We start from the raw sequence: 17,420 nt of genomic DNA on the forward strand, positions 1-17,420 counted from the left end.
CTCGCTAAACATATTAGTCTAGCCCTAGTGGAGCTTGGCTCAAACTTATAGGGAAGTAATGATCTTAATGAAATCAGGACTGTGGTAGTGGTGTGTGTTTGTGTGAGAGGTGGAGGGAGGTAATATGATCTCAGCCCATACATCTTTCTGACAGTAGAGGAGAGCTGCACAGAATAGACCCTTATAAAAGTAAGACCCCTCTCTTCTTTACAGCAGATGGGGAGTGGAGCCTTTTTGCTGCCCCGTGCCAAGTTTACTCAGACAGTCGCTCTTTATCTCCCTCTCTGTCTGTCTGTCTGTCTGTGTTTCTCTAGTTTTCTCTATCTTGCAGAGATTCTTCACATTCTTAAACTCCATAATTTAAACCGATCAATTACTCAATAGCCAAGTTGAATTAGCCTGGATTTGCAGGACAGCGTTCAAGTTAAAATTATGTACACAAACGATATTGCCCAAACTATTAGTCAGCCACCTTGAGCAAACCCTTTTGCTAAGAATTCAGAGATATTATGTCTAACATGCAACATCCCTTTTTTTTCCCCTCCATGTTTTTCTCCTTTGTCTTATTTCAGATCGAGCATCTGTATGGGCTGACTGTATTTGAGAACTATCTCTATGCAACAAACTCGAACGAAGGCAACCTCAACTCCAAAACGACCGTGATTCGAGTTAACCGTTTCAACAGCTCCGACTTCCAGGTGGTGACCCGTTTAGATCGGGGAGCTGCGCTGCACGTGTACCATCAGAGACGTCAACCTCAAGGTGCGCACTGAGACTTTTATAAACGTCCACAAATAACAGTTACTGCCAGGCAAGTGTATTTTTCAAAGCAAATCGTTACATAACTTCTGTGCGCTTGTTTTCTTGCTCAGTGCGTAGTCACGCGTGTGCTCTGGATCAGTTCGGAAAAGCTGGTGGCTGCTCTGACATATGTCTGCTGAGCAACAGCCACAAGACCCGAACCTGCCGCTGTCGCTCGGGCTTCAGCCTCGGCAGCGATGGCAAATCCTGCAAGAGTGAGTGAAAAAATTGATTCGACAAAGATGAATACCTTTTGATTTGATAATGGGAGATGGGAATGAAGTAATAGTGGTTTGAAAATCTCTGACAGAATAATTGTTCATTTACGATGCTTCTCTGCAGAACCGGACCACGAGTTGTTCTTGGTATATGGCAAGGGTCGTCCTGGAGTCATCAGGGGCATGGACATGAACGCTAAAGTGCCCGATGAGTACATGATTCCGATCGAGAACCTAATGAACCCCCGAGCATTGGATTTCCACGCCACCACTGAATTCATATACTTTGCTGATGCCACAAGCTACATCATCGGTCGGCAGAAGATAGATGGCACAGATAGAGACGTCATACTGAAGGATGGTAAAGACTGAAATTCAGGCTACTAAAAAGAATTTGGGGATTAAAAAATAATGAAGTCAGCTTATTTCAGATTCAGTTCTTTTTATTCTGTTGGATTGGACAGCCAGTCCTTTTTCACACTGACTACTTTTGCTTATCTCAGGTATCCACACGGTAGAGGGAATAGCAGTAGACTGGATGGGAAATAATCTTTACTGGACAGATGATGGACCAAAGAAGACTATCAGCGTTGCCAGGCTGGAGAAGGCTTCACGGACCCGCAAGATTCTCATTGAGGGCAAGATGAGCCACCCGAGAGCCATTGTTGTGGACCCCCAGCACGGGTGAGACTTGAGGAAGGGTGCTGTTAACTTAATGAATGTTCTTTCCATCAGCATTCAGTTGAGAAGAAGTATGTTTTGAGTGACTTGCAGTTGTGTGGGCTGCTTACACGGTAGATTTTTGTTTGACTCGCTGGTCACATTTATGTGTGTAGGAGCTGGCAAGTTTTCAAGAGATTTTTTTCTTTTAGATACTCCCTCATTTACTTTGTTGTGGGATGTTGCATCAAAGAGCATCACAGCGTAAAGCTATAAGAGAGAAGCTGGATTCTGCAGCTCAGATCCAGAAATGTCTCACCTTTTGAATGTGGTAATACCTCACCTTGTCTCCCAGATGGATGTACTGGACTGACTGGGAGGAGGATCCCACAGAGAGCAACAGAGGCAAGATCAAAAAAGCTTGGATGGATGGTTCACATCACCAAGTGTTCCTCACTAGCAAAACAGTCCTGTGGCCCAACGGGTTGAGTCTGGACATTCCCCAGGGAATCCTGTACTGGGTGGATGCTTACTACGATCGCATTGAGATGGTTTACCTAAACACCACTGAGCGAAAGGTTGGTGAAACTCTGAGACTATGTCGTATTTGTTGTCTGATTACAATTTCGTCCTACTAGAATTTGAGATGGCGTTCTTGATTTAACAGGTGGTGTATGAGGGGCAGGAGCTTAACCATGCCTTTGGCTTATGCCACTACAAACAATTTCTGTTTTGGAATGAGTACCGTGGTGGCAGCATCTACAAACTGGACCAAGTCACTAAGACAGTCACTCTACTCCGCAATGAGAGGCCGCCCATATTTGAGATCAGAGTGTATGATGCACACCAGCAGCAAGGTATGTTCTCCTTCTACTCATTTTTTCCCTTTTCCCATTAAATATAAGATTACGTGACACTGTTTTGCGTCTCTTCCCACTTCGGCTTTGTGTAGGAACCAACGCGTGTCGAGTTAACAATGGCGGCTGCAGCATTCTGTGCCTCGCCATTCCTAATGGCAGATCCTGCGCCTGTGCTGATGATCAGATCCTTGATGACGATAACGTTACTTGCACAGGTACCTACCTGTCTTACCAGTAGAAGATGATATTGCTTGGCAGTACAAGAGATGAGTTAAAAACAAAATCCACACTTTGCTTTCAATTTGCAAGATATTTTAAGTGTTAGTGTTTCCAAATGTGTGCAGAAATTCTGACGAAGCTCCGTCAATATTTCTATAACTTTAAGAGCTGACTAACAAAAGCCGACTTGCTCACTAAAAGGCTTTTGTTCTGATGCTCGCTTCTTGTCTCAATGGCTCATCTGTTCCTGCTCCTACCCCTGATCTCCTCTCTAGCCAACCCCTCCTACGTGCCCCCGCCCCAGTGCCAGCCTGGGGAGTTTGCTTGCAAGAACAACCGCTGCATCCAAGAGCGCTGGAAGTGTGACGGGGACAACGATTGTCTGGACAACAGCGATGAAGCGCCTGAGCTCTGCTGTAAGTGTGCCGCATCATTGTCATGGTTACACAGCAACACAAAGATAAACAAAAGGGTGTTTAAGGGTCTTTGCTAACGCGACCCGACAGAGAGCAAACTAGAGTTTCCAACATCTGTCTTTTTCCACGCGCCGTTTACGTGGCCGCTAACTTTGACATCATGAGTCGATACCGAAAAGCGAAGGGTCACATTTGGTTCGAATGTTCTTTGCTTCACTGACAGACACAAGCTTTGAACCGTTTTGTAAGATTTTGTTCTTTTCTGTTTCTTCCCCCAGACCAGCACACCTGCTCAGCCGAGCGATTTAAGTGCCAAAACAATCGTTGCATCCCCCTGCGATGGCTGTGTGATGGTGACAATGACTGTGGAAACGATGAGGATGAATCGAACACCACCTGCTCTGGTATATACAAGCTAAGTTGCATCTAGTTCGGAGAGCATACAGAGAGGGAGAAAGAGAGTAAATTCCAGACCATACAGCTGTGCTCATATCGGAAAAGAGTAATGCAGTCATCAGAGGATGACTCCGCTTTAAAACAGTTTTAATTGGAGGAAGCATGTAAGAGTAAAGCGATGCAAAGTGATCTGTTAGTTTTCATTTAGTCATGGAGCAGATGCCAGCAACAATCTACAAAGAGTTCAGGAAGATGTATAAATCTTTAACACCATTAGTTAAAGCTCTCTGAGTGTGTCAGATAAATTGAAAGCGACTGTCAGTACTTTTTGAGGCGATTTCACATTGTTTTGGGTCTGTAACAGCGCAAACCCTAAAACATAAGGAGAGAAAAAATGTATCATTTCCCATTTCAGCTCGCACATGCCCACCCAACCAATACCCCTGTGCCAGTGGGCGCTGCATCCCCATCTCCTGGACGTGCGACCTTGATGATGACTGTGGAGATCGCTCAGATGAACCTGATTCCTGTGGTGAGTCTTTATTGCTCTTTCATTTTGTTGCTCTTCGTTGAATATCACATTTTTCTCTATAAATATTTTTTAATCACACTCCTCTTTTGCTCCCTTTCCACAGCGTATCCAACCTGTTTCCCTCTCACCCAGTTCACCTGCGCCAATGGCCGCTGCATCAATATAAATTGGCGCTGTGACAACGGTGAGTATCATCCCTCCCTTCCCCATCTGTCACGCTGTACTGTAGAATCCAATCCAAGAAGTAAATGGAAAAATCTTGCGTGTGTGTGTGCAATGTACAGACAATGACTGTGGAGATAGCAGCGACGAAGCAGGCTGCAGCCATTCTTGTTCCAGCGTCCAGTTCAAATGTAACAGCGGCCGCTGCATCCCAGAATACTGGACCTGCGACGGCGACAATGACTGTGGAGACTACAGTGACGAGACTCATGCCAACTGTACCAACCAAGGTAATTTAGCTCAAACTGAAATAGCCCTGCTCTAAATTGTTTTTGTTATGGTAACATCTGCTCTCCGCAAGTGTTTGTAGATGGAAATTGTGTTTGTCTTGTAGCCGAGTCAAGTTCTCATTGTCATTTATCAAAGATGCTATCATTATGTTTACAGGTTGCTATTTGCATTTATGAAGGGGTTGTCACAATGTCACAAAGGCAGTGTTTCGCTTCTCCCTATCCCACTTCCTATACTCTACATGCCCCTGCATGCCCTCCAGCTTCCTCTTATCCATTTCTGTTGCTATGTTTTGTGGTTAGATAACAAATCTCAAAACTCTTTCATGGTGTCGTGCAACTAGCACAGATGTTTTGACTGTGCTGTAGCGATATGAATTTACATGTTCGGAGTGTTTCCTTAGGGTGTGCTGCTTTTTCATATGAACGATGTCACATCTCAGTGTTGCACATTTACCCTTAGCCTTGCTCTGCCTAGAAGCTCCTGTGAACTGTGAGCGTCCGATGTTGTATGTACCGTTTGATCCATGCCGAAATGCTGTTAAGTCCCAGCATGCAAAATCCGGGCCCAGCGTGACCTGCTGGTCTAATGAGCAATCTGTGCTCTGTTGTGTGTGCCCGGCTGCGTGTGTTTGTGAGTTCTCTTGGCTGCCATCTGGAAGTTATTAAGTGAAATAAAATAAAACGGTTTCATCACTTTCCCCTATTATATATTGTGGTCCTGTGCCGCGAGGAGTCCAGTTTTATTTAGCTGTGCCGAACACTTACCTTCCCCTGTCAAAAGGAGATGTCACTGTGCCGTTTCTGCAGCGGTGCATTTAATCTGTCTGCTACACCAGTCTGTGAGCCGTGTGTGTTATTGTTATTTGGGTTGGCTCAGAGTCAGATTGTCACCCCAGCATCCCAGGATGCCTACACAATAACTAATGACTGTAACGGCCTATTCTTTCTCTTTTTTGTTTTTGTTTTCTTGGGCATCTGTTTGTGTGGTCTTTCTAGTGCGAGCTGTGATTTCCGTTTCGTGTTTGATTGCTTCTCTGCACACACCATCACTTTTGCTGGTTAACTATGACATTTTGTCTCTCTAGCAACCCGACCTCCAGGTGGCTGCCACGTAGACGAGTTCCAGTGTCGCATGGACGGCCTGTGCATTCCCATGCGCTGGCGTTGCGATGGCGACACAGACTGTATGGACCTGAGCGATGAGAGCAACTGCGAGGGCGTCACCCACACTTGTGACCCTGCAGTCAAGTTCAGCTGCAGGGACTCTGGTAAGATTGTGCCAGATGCTAGTTAAGGGTGAACTTTTTGGACAGTATGAATTAAAGATGTAATGATTTTTTGTGCCACAAGAAAGCAATCAAATGCTTTGTCACAGGAGGAAGAGAAAGTGGAAAATCTTACTCATCAGGATTTACTGACTGTCATGGATAATGTTTGACTGTTGGCACTGGTTTCCATTTTGTGAGCAGGATTACATAAAACTGGATGGTACAAGTTTTCGTAACTTGGAAAGCACTGTTGTCGTTTTTTTGTTTTTTGTGCTTGTGTCAATATAAATGCTGGTGTGACTGTATTTAACTGTAAACTGTATTTAACCCAGGCTCTAGGAATATAATAGAGATTGCCTCCAGACATATGCAGTGATGTAAAATAGCAGTGCTTTTACTCATAAATGATTTTTGGATTTTCCTACAATAAATGTGAGTTACATAGAGATTCTTAAAATGAATTATAAACTTAATTTATTAACTGTTTTTTAAATTTCAAAACTGCTACATATAAGATTTATCCTAAATATCTAAAAGACTTCTCTTTACTTTATGGACAAGTTGCAAGTTAGACCACGCTTCGCTGTCAAAGCAGCTGCGATGTCACAAATATGCCTTCCAGATGTAGAGATTTCGTGTGCTCAAACAAAAGTTTAAAAGAAGATCATCATTCTGTCCACTCAGTGCTGAAGCAGCATTGACGAAAATGTATTTTTGAAGGGTGCGCTAACTTAATGACACAAGCTTAAAAAGTGGTATTTTGTGCTCTTTTTTTTCAGCTCGCTGCATCAGCAAAGCCTGGGTGTGTGACGGTGACAGTGACTGTGAGGACAACTCGGATGAGGACAACTGCGAGGCATTGGTGTGCAAGTTGTCTCACCACGTGTGCGCTACCAACGACTCCATCTGTCTGCCTCCCGAGAAGCTGTGTGACGGCACAGACGATTGTCCGGATGGTTCCGATGAGAAACTTTGTGGTAAGAATATTCTGGAAAAACTCAGAAAGCACAACATCTGTTCAATGTTATGTTGTGATTTAACTTACAATTTAACATTCAAAACACCTTTCTGGACAAACTCCAACCCTTTCATTTTGTTTCTTGCCTGCAGACTTGTGTTCGGTGGGCAATGGGGGTTGTAGTCACAACTGCAGCATTATTCCCGGGGAAGGCTTCATGTGTTCTTGTCCCCTGGGCATGGAGCTGGGAGCTGACAACAAGACCTGCCAGATCCAGAGCTTTTGCGCCAAACATCTCAAGTGTAGCCAGAAGTGTGAACAGGAGAAATCTAGTGTCAAGTGCTCCTGCTACGAGGGCTGGGAGCTGGAGTCTGACATGGAGAGCTGCAAAAGCAGCGGTACGCCCCCCCATCCCCCCCAAAACAGGGACTTTTGTCATGCAGAGATTTTTTTCTCACTTTACACTATTAGAGGATTTACTCCACTAATAATGTTTCTTCAAAAGGCTGAGCAACAAGCATTTTGACATATTTATAACTAGAAATGTTATATGGAGCAAATGGATGCGATGTGACAGGATTTGATCCATGACCAACATGGGGTTTTTGTGAATTTGGGATTTGGGTTTTCCGTACACTTTGCTGAGTGAGATTTCTTTTCTCCTTCAGATCCCTTCAAGCCTTTCATCATCTTCTCCAATCGCCATGAGATCAGAAGGATTGACCTTCATAAAGGAGAGTTCAGTGTCCTTGTACCAGGCCTTAGAAACACCATTGCTTTAGACTTCCATCTCAACCAGAGCACCCTGTACTGGACTGATGTTGTGGAGGACAAAATCTATCGTGGGAAACTGTCTGAAAATGGAGGTGAGGCAGCTTGTTGTGTTCTTTTTTTTATTTCTTATTTTTTTGCTTTGAATAGTCAGATTTTATATCTTATCATCTTTTTGTTAAAGTAAAACAAAACTCTTGCAAGGTGGTGATTACATAAGCAAATAATGATTTTGACTGAGCATTTCGTGGAAATTAACTTCCGCTGAGCAAATGCGCTCTAATTTCTCCGAGCCAATTGTTTTTTAAAAGAGGCTGTGGTCAGCAGTGGTGGTCTCTGACCCTGAATAAATCCCGCAGGTCATTGTCAGCCTTTCGTGCTCCAAAAACCCAGGTCTGCTCGCCAATCAAATTGTGTTCTCAGCACAGCACTAAGGGGGCACACGGAAAGCTTTGTCTCTTCCTATTTGTCTCAGTACTTGCTGTGCCTGACTGCAGCCAAAACACTGATGCAGCGTAGGAGGCACAACACACTGCTGTTCCAGTTCCCAGCCCTCCAAGTTTAACATTAAAACAAGGTTCCTGAGCAGGAACATTGTGACCAGCTCATAGATCACCTCCTGCTGCTTGTTAAGTAGGTCATTTCAGCAGCTCCAAAGTAGTGGGCATAAACTGGGTAGTGCCAGCGCCTTAATAAAGGAACCCTGGCCCACACAAAGGCACATAAAGGCAGATATCACTCCACTGTTCTTTCAAGCAAACTGCAAAGACATACCCGTCTCGCTCTAATTACTACTGGAAGGCATTTTGAAGAAATGTGTGCTTTAACCCTGAGCCAAAGATTGATCACAAGTTGTGGTTTTGCACTTAGTTCGCACTAAATCCAAATGTTTGTGGGGAAAGAAAAAAAAAAAGAAAAAAGAGGGAGGTCTTGTGTGTTTTCTTAGGTGTGGGGTTGGTTTTGTCTTCAGGGGCGTTTGTGATAAATGTGCCATCTTGAGATTTTTTCTCTTTTAGTCAGAGTAACACAAACCATGCTTTTTTCCCCCAGTCTTAAAACTTTACTAGCATTAAAACCTCACATGCTATAAAATTGTCATGTTTGATGTGTAGCTTTAAAATAAAAAAGAAGCATTTTCAAATTTTCTGTACGGATTTTCTCTGCTCCGGTCAGCCCTGACCAGTTTTGAGGTGGTGATCCAATATGGGCTGGCTACTCCAGAAGGCCTAGCTGTGGACTGGATAGCAGGAAACATTTACTGGGTGGAGAGCAATCTGGACCAGATTGAGGTGGCCAAACTGGATGGGACCATGAGAACGACCCTGCTAGCCGGCGAAGTGGAGCATCCCCGAGCCATCGCCCTAGACCCTCGAGATGGGTAAGAACCATATATGGATGGATTCCAAACTTGGATGGATATATTCATCCTACTGTTTCTTTCATTAACCAGTTCTCATGCGATGATGCTGTACACATCTGTAAAATCCCTCCTCACATCGATCATTTTCTGTCGCCAGTATCCTGTTTTGGACTGACTGGGATGCAAGTCTGCCCAGAATTGAGGCAGCATCTATGAGCGGTGAAGGCAGACGCACCATCCACAGGGAGACCGGCAGTGGTGGGTGGCCCAACGGACTCACTGTGGACTACATGGAAAGACGCATTGTCTGGATTGATGCCAGGTAGCATCTGCCACTAGATTCTAAATATACAGCGCACGTTGCACCGCATCTACCCACTTGCTTATTCCATCACCCACTCGCTCAGTTTTCTTCATCTCTGGCTGCTACACCAGTTTTTTGTTCTTTGCTCACAACAAACTACATATAAAGAGCAGATAAAAGAGTAACATGAACATACTTAACCTGATATGTCTCTGCTCTTACATACTATACATCTCTCTGTTGTTTCTCAAGGTCGGATGCTATCTACTCAGCAATGTACGATGGCTCGGGGCTGATTGAAGTGTTGCGGGGTCATGAGTATTTGTCCCACCCCTTTGCTGTCACTATGTACGGAGGCGAGGTCTACTGGACTGACTGGAGGACTAACACTCTGGCCAAAGCCAATAAATGGACAGGACACAACGTTACTGTGGTGCAGCGCACCAACACGCAGCCCTTTGACTTGCAGGTCTATCACCCATCCAGGCAACCCCAGGGTATGTAGCATACCAGATAAAGAGGCATAGACATTCACAGAGAAACACATGCTTGCATAGGGAGAGAGCAGCCGTGTCACACATTTACCCCTGCTTGTCAGCATGGCTGAATGTTTTTGGGCTGTAACTCTAAGGAGAAGGGTGGCGAGCTCACAGTTCATTGCTCACCATGTTATTCATGGCTCCTGTTCCCCAAAGACAGCTGACCTTTTAGAGCTGCGAGACTTCTTGTCTTCTCACACTGTGAGCAATTTGGACACCTCCCGCTTTTGCCTTGTTGATCAAAAAGTCACCTCACTGTTTGGCATTTCCCACGGCCCGGGTAGGAAATAAAATCCTCCCCCTGCAACTTAAATGTCATATGTTGATCTGATCTCACAGACGCACATGATTGACAAGATTACAAAAGGGTCGTCGAATTTATTTTTGAGCGTTTTGCCATGTCGCACTGTCACCTTGTTTAGTAGCCAGTGGTTAGGGGATCCCAAGGGTATGTGGGCAGTGGAGAGGCACCGGGTCTGTAACTGGTGGCAAGGAAAGAGAGATCTCACTAAACTGTTGATTGACAGTTGCAACCAATAACTATGACAGTGACGAGGCAACAAGCTGGTTTGACAGATCTGGGATACAAAGTAAATGGGAAAGTACTTCACACACATTTATACACCGCTATTTGTTAATAAATACAGCTCTTGGCCATTGGAGGGGTCAGGGTATTTCCATTGTCTTAAACTGTGTCTGTTTAGGCTGTCCTTGATAAATAATAGCCAGTGTAAGATAACTGTGGTGATATTGCTTCATACCACTGGTCCTAAAGCTCACAGTTTGCAATTTGCAATTGTCTTATGACTAATGATAGCCTGAGCCCAGAATTTAGGATGACCATCCCACACTATGACTGTTGCTGCTACGTATGTGGTCAGGTGGCAGTCTGACCATATCTATGGTGCTGTTGTGGGGGAAAAAAACTAAACTAAAACCAAAGGGATTAAAAATGGAAAACAAAATATTTGGAATTCCAATGGAGAAGAATGTGTAGCTGAGTTGTAGCAGAAAAAGCCTTGTTTGTACAATGAGTTCTCCAGCTGTTATCATAATCCTGTCAAGAGGAAGTAGCTTAGAACCAAATAGTGGAGGAGCTGCAGCTGTGCATTCTAACCCACGATCTCGCTGTTACACTGTACAGTCTCCATGCATCTAACTTCATGTCCTACACAAGTTGAATGATGCACATTGTAATGAATTTATACGTTTGTTATAGTCACACAGTCTGTGGACTTCTTAAGGCACAAATCTTTTTTTCCACTTAATTACCTTAAAGGCCAATAAATAGAGAGTAAAAGGTTAATTTAATACCTCTGACACAAGCAGGCTCCAGCATGTCTCAGTGTAATACTACAATGCAGAGTTATTAGCATTATATTCACTGAAATCTTCAAAGCTCACTGTGAGCCTCCTCTTCCGGTGTTTCTCACAAAACACATCTCATCTGCATTTTTGTGTCTCTCTTGCTTTCTTGAAACATCCTAATTAATGTTTTTCCTTTCCTTCCTTTCAGCCCCCAACCCATGTGCCACCGCTGACGGTAAACCCCTTTGCTCCCACTTGTGTCTCATCAACTTTAACCAGACCTTCTCCTGCGCCTGTCCTCACCTCATGAAGCTGCAGCCCGACAAGCACACCTGCAAAGGTAAGGATAGACCCGTTGTTTCAAAGCAGAAAAACGCACATCACCCACTTTCTTTTCCCCTTACCTTTTCAAATCCGCTGTGATGGAGGATATACAGACAGTGCTGTCGCATATAATCCATTACATCAAGGAGGAAGAGAGGGGCTTTGTGTTTGCTGGAATCTTTTCATGCAATTGTTTTGACTGCTACGGTGAGCCGTGCTGCTGAACAGGACATCTTTTCTGATAGAGGATCTGATTACGTCGCCTCCGTTTGCTCCATATTCCCTTCTTAGCTTTCATTTCCATTCAATTTCATATAAAATCCTGTCACTAAAGATGAAGGGAAGTCTTCATTCGTTGTAGTTTGATTGCATGAGTGGGTTTCATGATGGTTTCGAAGGGGAGCTGTGGGGAATTTTTATACATGTGTGCAGACGCTCTTTCTCGTCGCCTCATATTTTAGCATTTCTCCAAAAATGATCCAAACATGAGCCATGTAGATGTAAAAATAATTGGATTCGCATTAAAACGAGAACTTCAATTAAGCACTTATATTTCACTCTGAACCAAATAAGTTTTGACCAAACTTAAGCTTAAAATCAGTTGTTGTTTATACTGATTATGCAAATTTTCCGTTTAGCAGGTGTTATTTTATCTCCACCTCCAATCTCTCTTAAGAATAACAAGTAAAAACCTAACCTTGCCTAATTCCTTATTTAGAATGTATGTAGCTGAAGAAGGGTGTTTATGCCTAATATAAAATTGGAGTTGGAAAAACTGACATGTGTAATTGTCCATGTTAAAAAACCAGAAATATGCCTTTTATTCCTCTGTTTCTAATTTTCTATTCCTGCTCAGGTAACGTGCTTTAGTAGATGCAATAAAAGGACTTATCTCATCCTGTCTTTGTTTCTCTTTTCCAGAGTCTCGCAAGTTCCTTCTTTACGCTCGTCAGATCGAGATCCGAGGCGTCGACATCGACAACCCCTACTATAACTACATAATCTCCTTCACCGTGCCGGATATAGACAATGTGACAGTGGTGGATTATGATGCTGTGGAGCATCGGATCTACTGGTCAGATGTGCGAACACAGACCATCAAGAGAGCTTTCATCAATGGCACAGGGGTGGAGACTGTGGTCTCTGCTGGTAAGAACAGTTTTAGGAATATTTGTCATCCCATGATTTATTTACTACTTTGTTTTTCTTTTCTTTTTCTTTTTTTAAAATAAGGCTCATAATTTAATATTCGCTGTAAAGTATAATAGGAGGGTTTGGGAAGATGACTAAAAACAGTTTTCATTAGCACGCTGCATGTTCTGAAAATCTGCAAAGCTTCATTTTGCTTCTGAAATTTGGCAGACCTTCCTAATGCCCATGGCCTGGCGGTAGACTGGGTGTCCAGGAACCTCTTCTGGACCAGCTACGATGCCAATAAGAAGCAGATCAATGTGGCCAGACTGGATGGATCTTTCAAGAATGCCGTCATCCAGGGATTGGACAAGCCCCACTGTCTTGTGGTACATCCTCTGCTTGGGTGAGTGTTCCCTGCACTTAATATGTCTGCATTCAGTTTAAAATGTCAGTTATTTCTCCTAATATTACTCACTTAGGTCTCTTTTGACTTTGAAGACAAAGATGGAAGTTTTTTCTTTTGTTGTTTACTTCTTAGGTATTTTTTTATTCCCTTCAAGTTTAGTCTTAATCTTTGACCTATTTTATTCGTGTTTAGTACTGTACTCTTCTTGCCTCTCTCCACATTTCATAATATTCACACTCCCATCACAGGAAGCTTTACTGGACTGACGGTGACAGTATAAGCATGGCTAACATGGATGGCAGCAACCGCACCACACTTTTCACCGACCAGAAAGGACCAGTTGGTGAGCAGATGTACTCTTATCTCAGAAAATAATACAGATTCTCTACAGAGTAAAAGCCCAGAACAAACATATTAGTGTAGCACATATACTATACATAAATAACAGCATGATTTTGATTGGCTTTCAGGCCTCTCTATTGACTATGAAAAGGAGCAGCTGTACTGGATCAGCTCAGGAAACAGCACCATTAACCGCTGTCAGCTGGATGGCTCTAAACTCGAGATCCTTGAAGGTGTTAAAGGCAAATTGACCAAGGCGACTGCACTGGCTATTATGGGTAAGAAGAAAAGTGTAATACTTTAAGTTTATCATCCTTGTCCTCTGTATTTTTAACATTTTTCTTTTGGCTTGCATTCTGGTTATATCAATTATGTAGGAGACAAGCTGTGGTGGGCCGATCAGGGAACTGACCAGATAGGAACATGTGACAAGAAGGATGGAGGAAACTGGAAAGTTTTGCGAAACAACACCTCCCCAATGATGCACATGAGGATCTATGATGAGGATGTGCAAAAAGGTAACAGAAAAAGAGTTACGTGTTCTGAAGTGGATGTAAAGTCTCCTGCATTTAATGCAAATACTAGTAAAGAAAATGTTTCTCTTTGTTCCTCTGATCTCTTTTTTTCTTTAGCCGGTGTCAACCTGTGCAGTAATAACAATGGTGACTGCTCACAGCTGTGTCTGCCCACCTCTCCGACAACCAGGTCCTGCATGTGCACTGCTGGATACAGCCTCAAGACGGGCCAGCAGTCCTGTGAAGGTAAGAAGCGGCTACGGTAACTAGAGTAGGAAAACCGGGAGAAGTGCATCGTGAGGTGAGCAGAAAACAATAACCTAATCTCTCTGAGCAGGCATGGGCTCCTTCCTGCTTTACTCTGTTCATGAGGGAATCAGAGGAATTCCTCTCGACCCAGCAGACAAATCGGATGCCTTGGTGCCGGTTTCTGGAACCTCTCTGGCTGTTGGCATCGACTTCCACGCTGGTGAGTGACTCTAAGGGACGTCGAATAGATAACCCAGCTTGAGTGATATTTTTAAACCCGTTTTTGTGTGGTCTTCAGAGAATGACACAATCTACTGGGTGGACATGGGTCTGAGCACCATCAGCAGAGCCAAGAGGGATCAGACGTGGAGGGAAGATGTGGTAACCAACGGTATTGGCAGGGTGGAGGGCATCACTGTTGACTGGATAGCAGGTGGGGTCATCGCAAAATGGCAATCACAATTAAACTCGCTCCAACATTTGTGCTTACTGCTTGAGCAGAGATAAAAGATGCAGAATGATTGATGGACTTAATCTTTTACAGGAAATATTTACTGGACTGACCAGGGCTTTGATGTGATCGAGGTGGCCAGACTGAATGGCTCCTTCCGCTATGTTGTCATTTCCCAGGGCCTGGACAAACCCAGAGCCATAACTGTCCACCCAGTGAAAGGGTAAGGCTCCTTGCCAGAAGATTAATTTTGCTTTCTGTAATAATGCTGCTTTAAGTTACTTGGAGTGTACTCCCAAGCATACTTCTTCCTCTGACTAAAGTTTTAAATAATCCCCTGCTTCTTTGGCTGTAGGTATTTGTTCTGGACTGAGTGGGGTCAGTATCCTCGTATTGAACGCTCACGGCTGGATGGCTCCCAGAGGCTGGTCTTGGTCAATGCGAGCATAAGCTGGCCAAATGGAATCTCCATTGATTATGAGGTGTGAACAACAACTGACTGCACTTCCGAAACACACTTGGCTTTATTAATACAGGGTGTTTCCAACGTATGATAATTTATACTGTGACTTTTCAGAGACTGGACTATTGGTCAGCTGGTCTTTAAATGGATACAACAGAGATAAAATATAAAGGAAAAAATTTTAATCATCTCATTTTATTTGATAAATTCTAATCCATTTATCTAAAACATTGTTTAGATTTTGAAAGGACTTCCTCTTGGATTCAATTTTCTTATAAAGTTAAAAAAAAGTATCTTTAAACCTTTTTTTATTCTTTGGAGCGTCGTATCCAGTCTGGGATTTTTATTAAAAGCCTAAAAGCTGTTGCTCTTATAATTTAAATATTTTTTTTAATGTAAATTGTAATAATATTTTAAAATACTGAGAATTTATCTTTAGGTCGGACTCACCTAAAGTCACTTGATATTCACTAAAAGATTACGTGACAAACTGGTTATCAGCTAACTGGTCTCCCAAATACGGGTTCAATTGAACTGAAATCTTAGAATTTTGGTCTTTCCTGAATAATCACAGTTTTTGTTTTTGTTTTTTTTACTTTCTGTCCTCAGGAGGGTCTGCTGTATTGGTGCGATGCCAGGACAGACAAGATCGAGCGCATCAACCTGGAGACTGGAAAAAACAGGGAGCTGGTTCTGGGCAACAACAACATGGACATGTTTGCTGTATCTGTATTTGAGGAATACATCTACTGGAGTGATAGGTCAGTCTTTACGTTGGTTTGAACAATACTTCATGTTGTAAGAGTGTTCATTTACTGACTGTTTTATTGTTCTTGTTCTTGTTTTTTAGGACCCATGCTAATGGCTCCATTAAGAGAGGCAGCAAAGACAACGCTACAGATGCTGTGCAGCTCAGGACAGGCATTGGTGTACAGCTCAAAGATATTAAAGTTTTCAATAGAGCCAGACAGACAGGTAGAAACATGCACAGACACACACACATATACATATTATCATAACCTTAAAAAAGTCGCTTTTACTGTTTAAAATGTCCTGATAAGATGGCAGCTGCTTAACACAATGACAAAATTAATCACCACCTTTAGTATTTAACCATACTCATTGTTGGTGTAACAGCAATGCTAATAAACTGTGTGACTCTCTCCACAGGCACGAACGTCTGCAAAAACAACAACGGCGGCTGTGAACAGCTGTGTCTTTTCCGTGGGAATGGGGAGCGCACCTGCGCCTGTGCTCATGGCATGCTGGCAGAGGACAACCAAAGTTGCCGTGACTACGACGGCTACCTGCTGTACTCGGAGCGCACCATACTGAAAAGCATCCACCTGTCCGACGAGACAAACCTCAACGCGCCCATTAAGCCGTTCGAGGATCCCGACCACATGAAGAATGTCATCGCTCTCAGCTTTGACTACCACGGCGGGGGAGGGAGGGGAGCCAACCGCATCTTCTTCAGCGACATTCACTTTGGCAACATCCAGCAGATCAATGACGACGGCACAGACCGCAAGATCGTGGTGGAAAGTAAGTGCGGAGTCATCAGTTGCATTTCGCTTTTCCGTCAAAGCGTCGGTAAAACTTTAAGTTTTGCTGCTCTTAAGACTTCCCCACCTGTGTTGACAAATATTTCAGCTGCGTTGCTGTTTGCTACCATATTTTAAAATTCTCTCCATTAATAATTGAATGTTGTCCCCTCTACGGTGTCAGCAGACATCATAATACAAGCAGGATCCGGTGTAATGAACACACAGCTGTAACTTCTCAACCAGTAGAGACTGACATCACTTGAGAGCTGCTACTCGACGAATACACGCTTGCGCACACTAACACCCACGCCCTGGTTTTTGCTTGTTTCACCACTGAAGTGCCTTTTAAATCCCGCTCTCTTTAAATAATTCAAGAGTGAAACATCACATTTAAAAGCCCTGGACCAGAGCTGTTCACATCTAACAAGATTCAAAACATGAATTATTTTGTTAAGCACAGCAGGAAAACAAGGAAGGTGCACGGGGTTTGTGTTTTTACTGATTTTGCGCTGAGAGCAAGGGTTTGAAGCAGTTTTAAGAATGACGTCTTACATCGTGTACCGAATGCAGAACTTATTCAGCTGCAAAGAGTTATTCCAGCTGAGCTTAGAGGAGTGTATTTGTCCAGATGAGACTGCACACCAAATCAAAACCATCATATTAACTTTTGACATGATTACATAATCACATTCTGTCATGTTTTAGAGAAGTCTGTTGTCCAAGTGATTAACTTTTAAAAACACACTGTTAATGAAACCTCCAAGACTAGTGCTGTTTCCACATGTGCTAATGGAATAAAGTCAGTCATTGCTGGATGAAAAACGAATGTGGAAAAACATCAAGAAAGTGATCACTTTGGCAATCTGCAGTAAATCTCTTACATCTGGAATTTATTTTATTAGATTTAACGTCACTGAGCATTTC

The 17,420-nt window shown here is 43.3% G+C and overlaps 1 protein-coding gene across 2 annotated transcripts in view; it reads left to right on the plus strand.

Annotated features, from left to right (window-relative positions):
* The window catches only part of lrp1ab (low density lipoprotein receptor-related protein 1Ab), an 81,094-nt gene that overhangs the window by 39,710 nt on the left and 23,964 nt on the right, over positions 1-17,420 (plus strand). For both annotated transcript variants that reach the window (XM_031746861.2, XM_039604129.1), the window contains 33 exons: positions 573-762; positions 873-1,016; positions 1,144-1,380; positions 1,523-1,703; positions 2,035-2,257; positions 2,347-2,536; positions 2,632-2,754; positions 3,034-3,174; positions 3,453-3,578; positions 3,986-4,102; positions 4,206-4,286; positions 4,387-4,554; positions 5,643-5,825; positions 6,605-6,802; positions 6,936-7,181; positions 7,452-7,649; positions 8,728-8,932; positions 9,072-9,236; positions 9,471-9,715; positions 11,274-11,405; positions 12,311-12,538; positions 12,752-12,926; positions 13,178-13,272; positions 13,400-13,549; positions 13,649-13,789; positions 13,904-14,032; positions 14,124-14,255; positions 14,334-14,468; positions 14,580-14,709; positions 14,842-14,968; positions 15,559-15,710; positions 15,800-15,924; positions 16,120-16,494. In XM_031746861.2, coding sequence (XP_031602721.1) covers positions 573-762; positions 873-1,016; positions 1,144-1,380; positions 1,523-1,703; positions 2,035-2,257; positions 2,347-2,536; positions 2,632-2,754; positions 3,034-3,174; positions 3,453-3,578; positions 3,986-4,102; positions 4,206-4,286; positions 4,387-4,554; positions 5,643-5,825; positions 6,605-6,802; positions 6,936-7,181; positions 7,452-7,649; positions 8,728-8,932; positions 9,072-9,236; positions 9,471-9,715; positions 11,274-11,405; positions 12,311-12,538; positions 12,752-12,926; positions 13,178-13,272; positions 13,400-13,549; positions 13,649-13,789; positions 13,904-14,032; positions 14,124-14,255; positions 14,334-14,468; positions 14,580-14,709; positions 14,842-14,968; positions 15,559-15,710; positions 15,800-15,924; positions 16,120-16,494 — 5,587 coding nt within the window. The remainder of the gene's footprint in view (positions 1-572; positions 763-872; positions 1,017-1,143; positions 1,381-1,522; positions 1,704-2,034; positions 2,258-2,346; positions 2,537-2,631; positions 2,755-3,033; positions 3,175-3,452; positions 3,579-3,985; positions 4,103-4,205; positions 4,287-4,386; positions 4,555-5,642; positions 5,826-6,604; positions 6,803-6,935; positions 7,182-7,451; positions 7,650-8,727; positions 8,933-9,071; positions 9,237-9,470; positions 9,716-11,273; positions 11,406-12,310; positions 12,539-12,751; positions 12,927-13,177; positions 13,273-13,399; positions 13,550-13,648; positions 13,790-13,903; positions 14,033-14,123; positions 14,256-14,333; positions 14,469-14,579; positions 14,710-14,841; positions 14,969-15,558; positions 15,711-15,799; positions 15,925-16,119; positions 16,495-17,420) is intronic.

This window comes from Oreochromis aureus, linkage group 20 (genome assembly GCF_013358895.1).
Source record: "Oreochromis aureus strain Israel breed Guangdong linkage group 20, ZZ_aureus, whole genome shotgun sequence".
NCBI classification, from domain to species: Eukaryota; Metazoa; Chordata; class Actinopteri; order Cichliformes; family Cichlidae; genus Oreochromis; species Oreochromis aureus.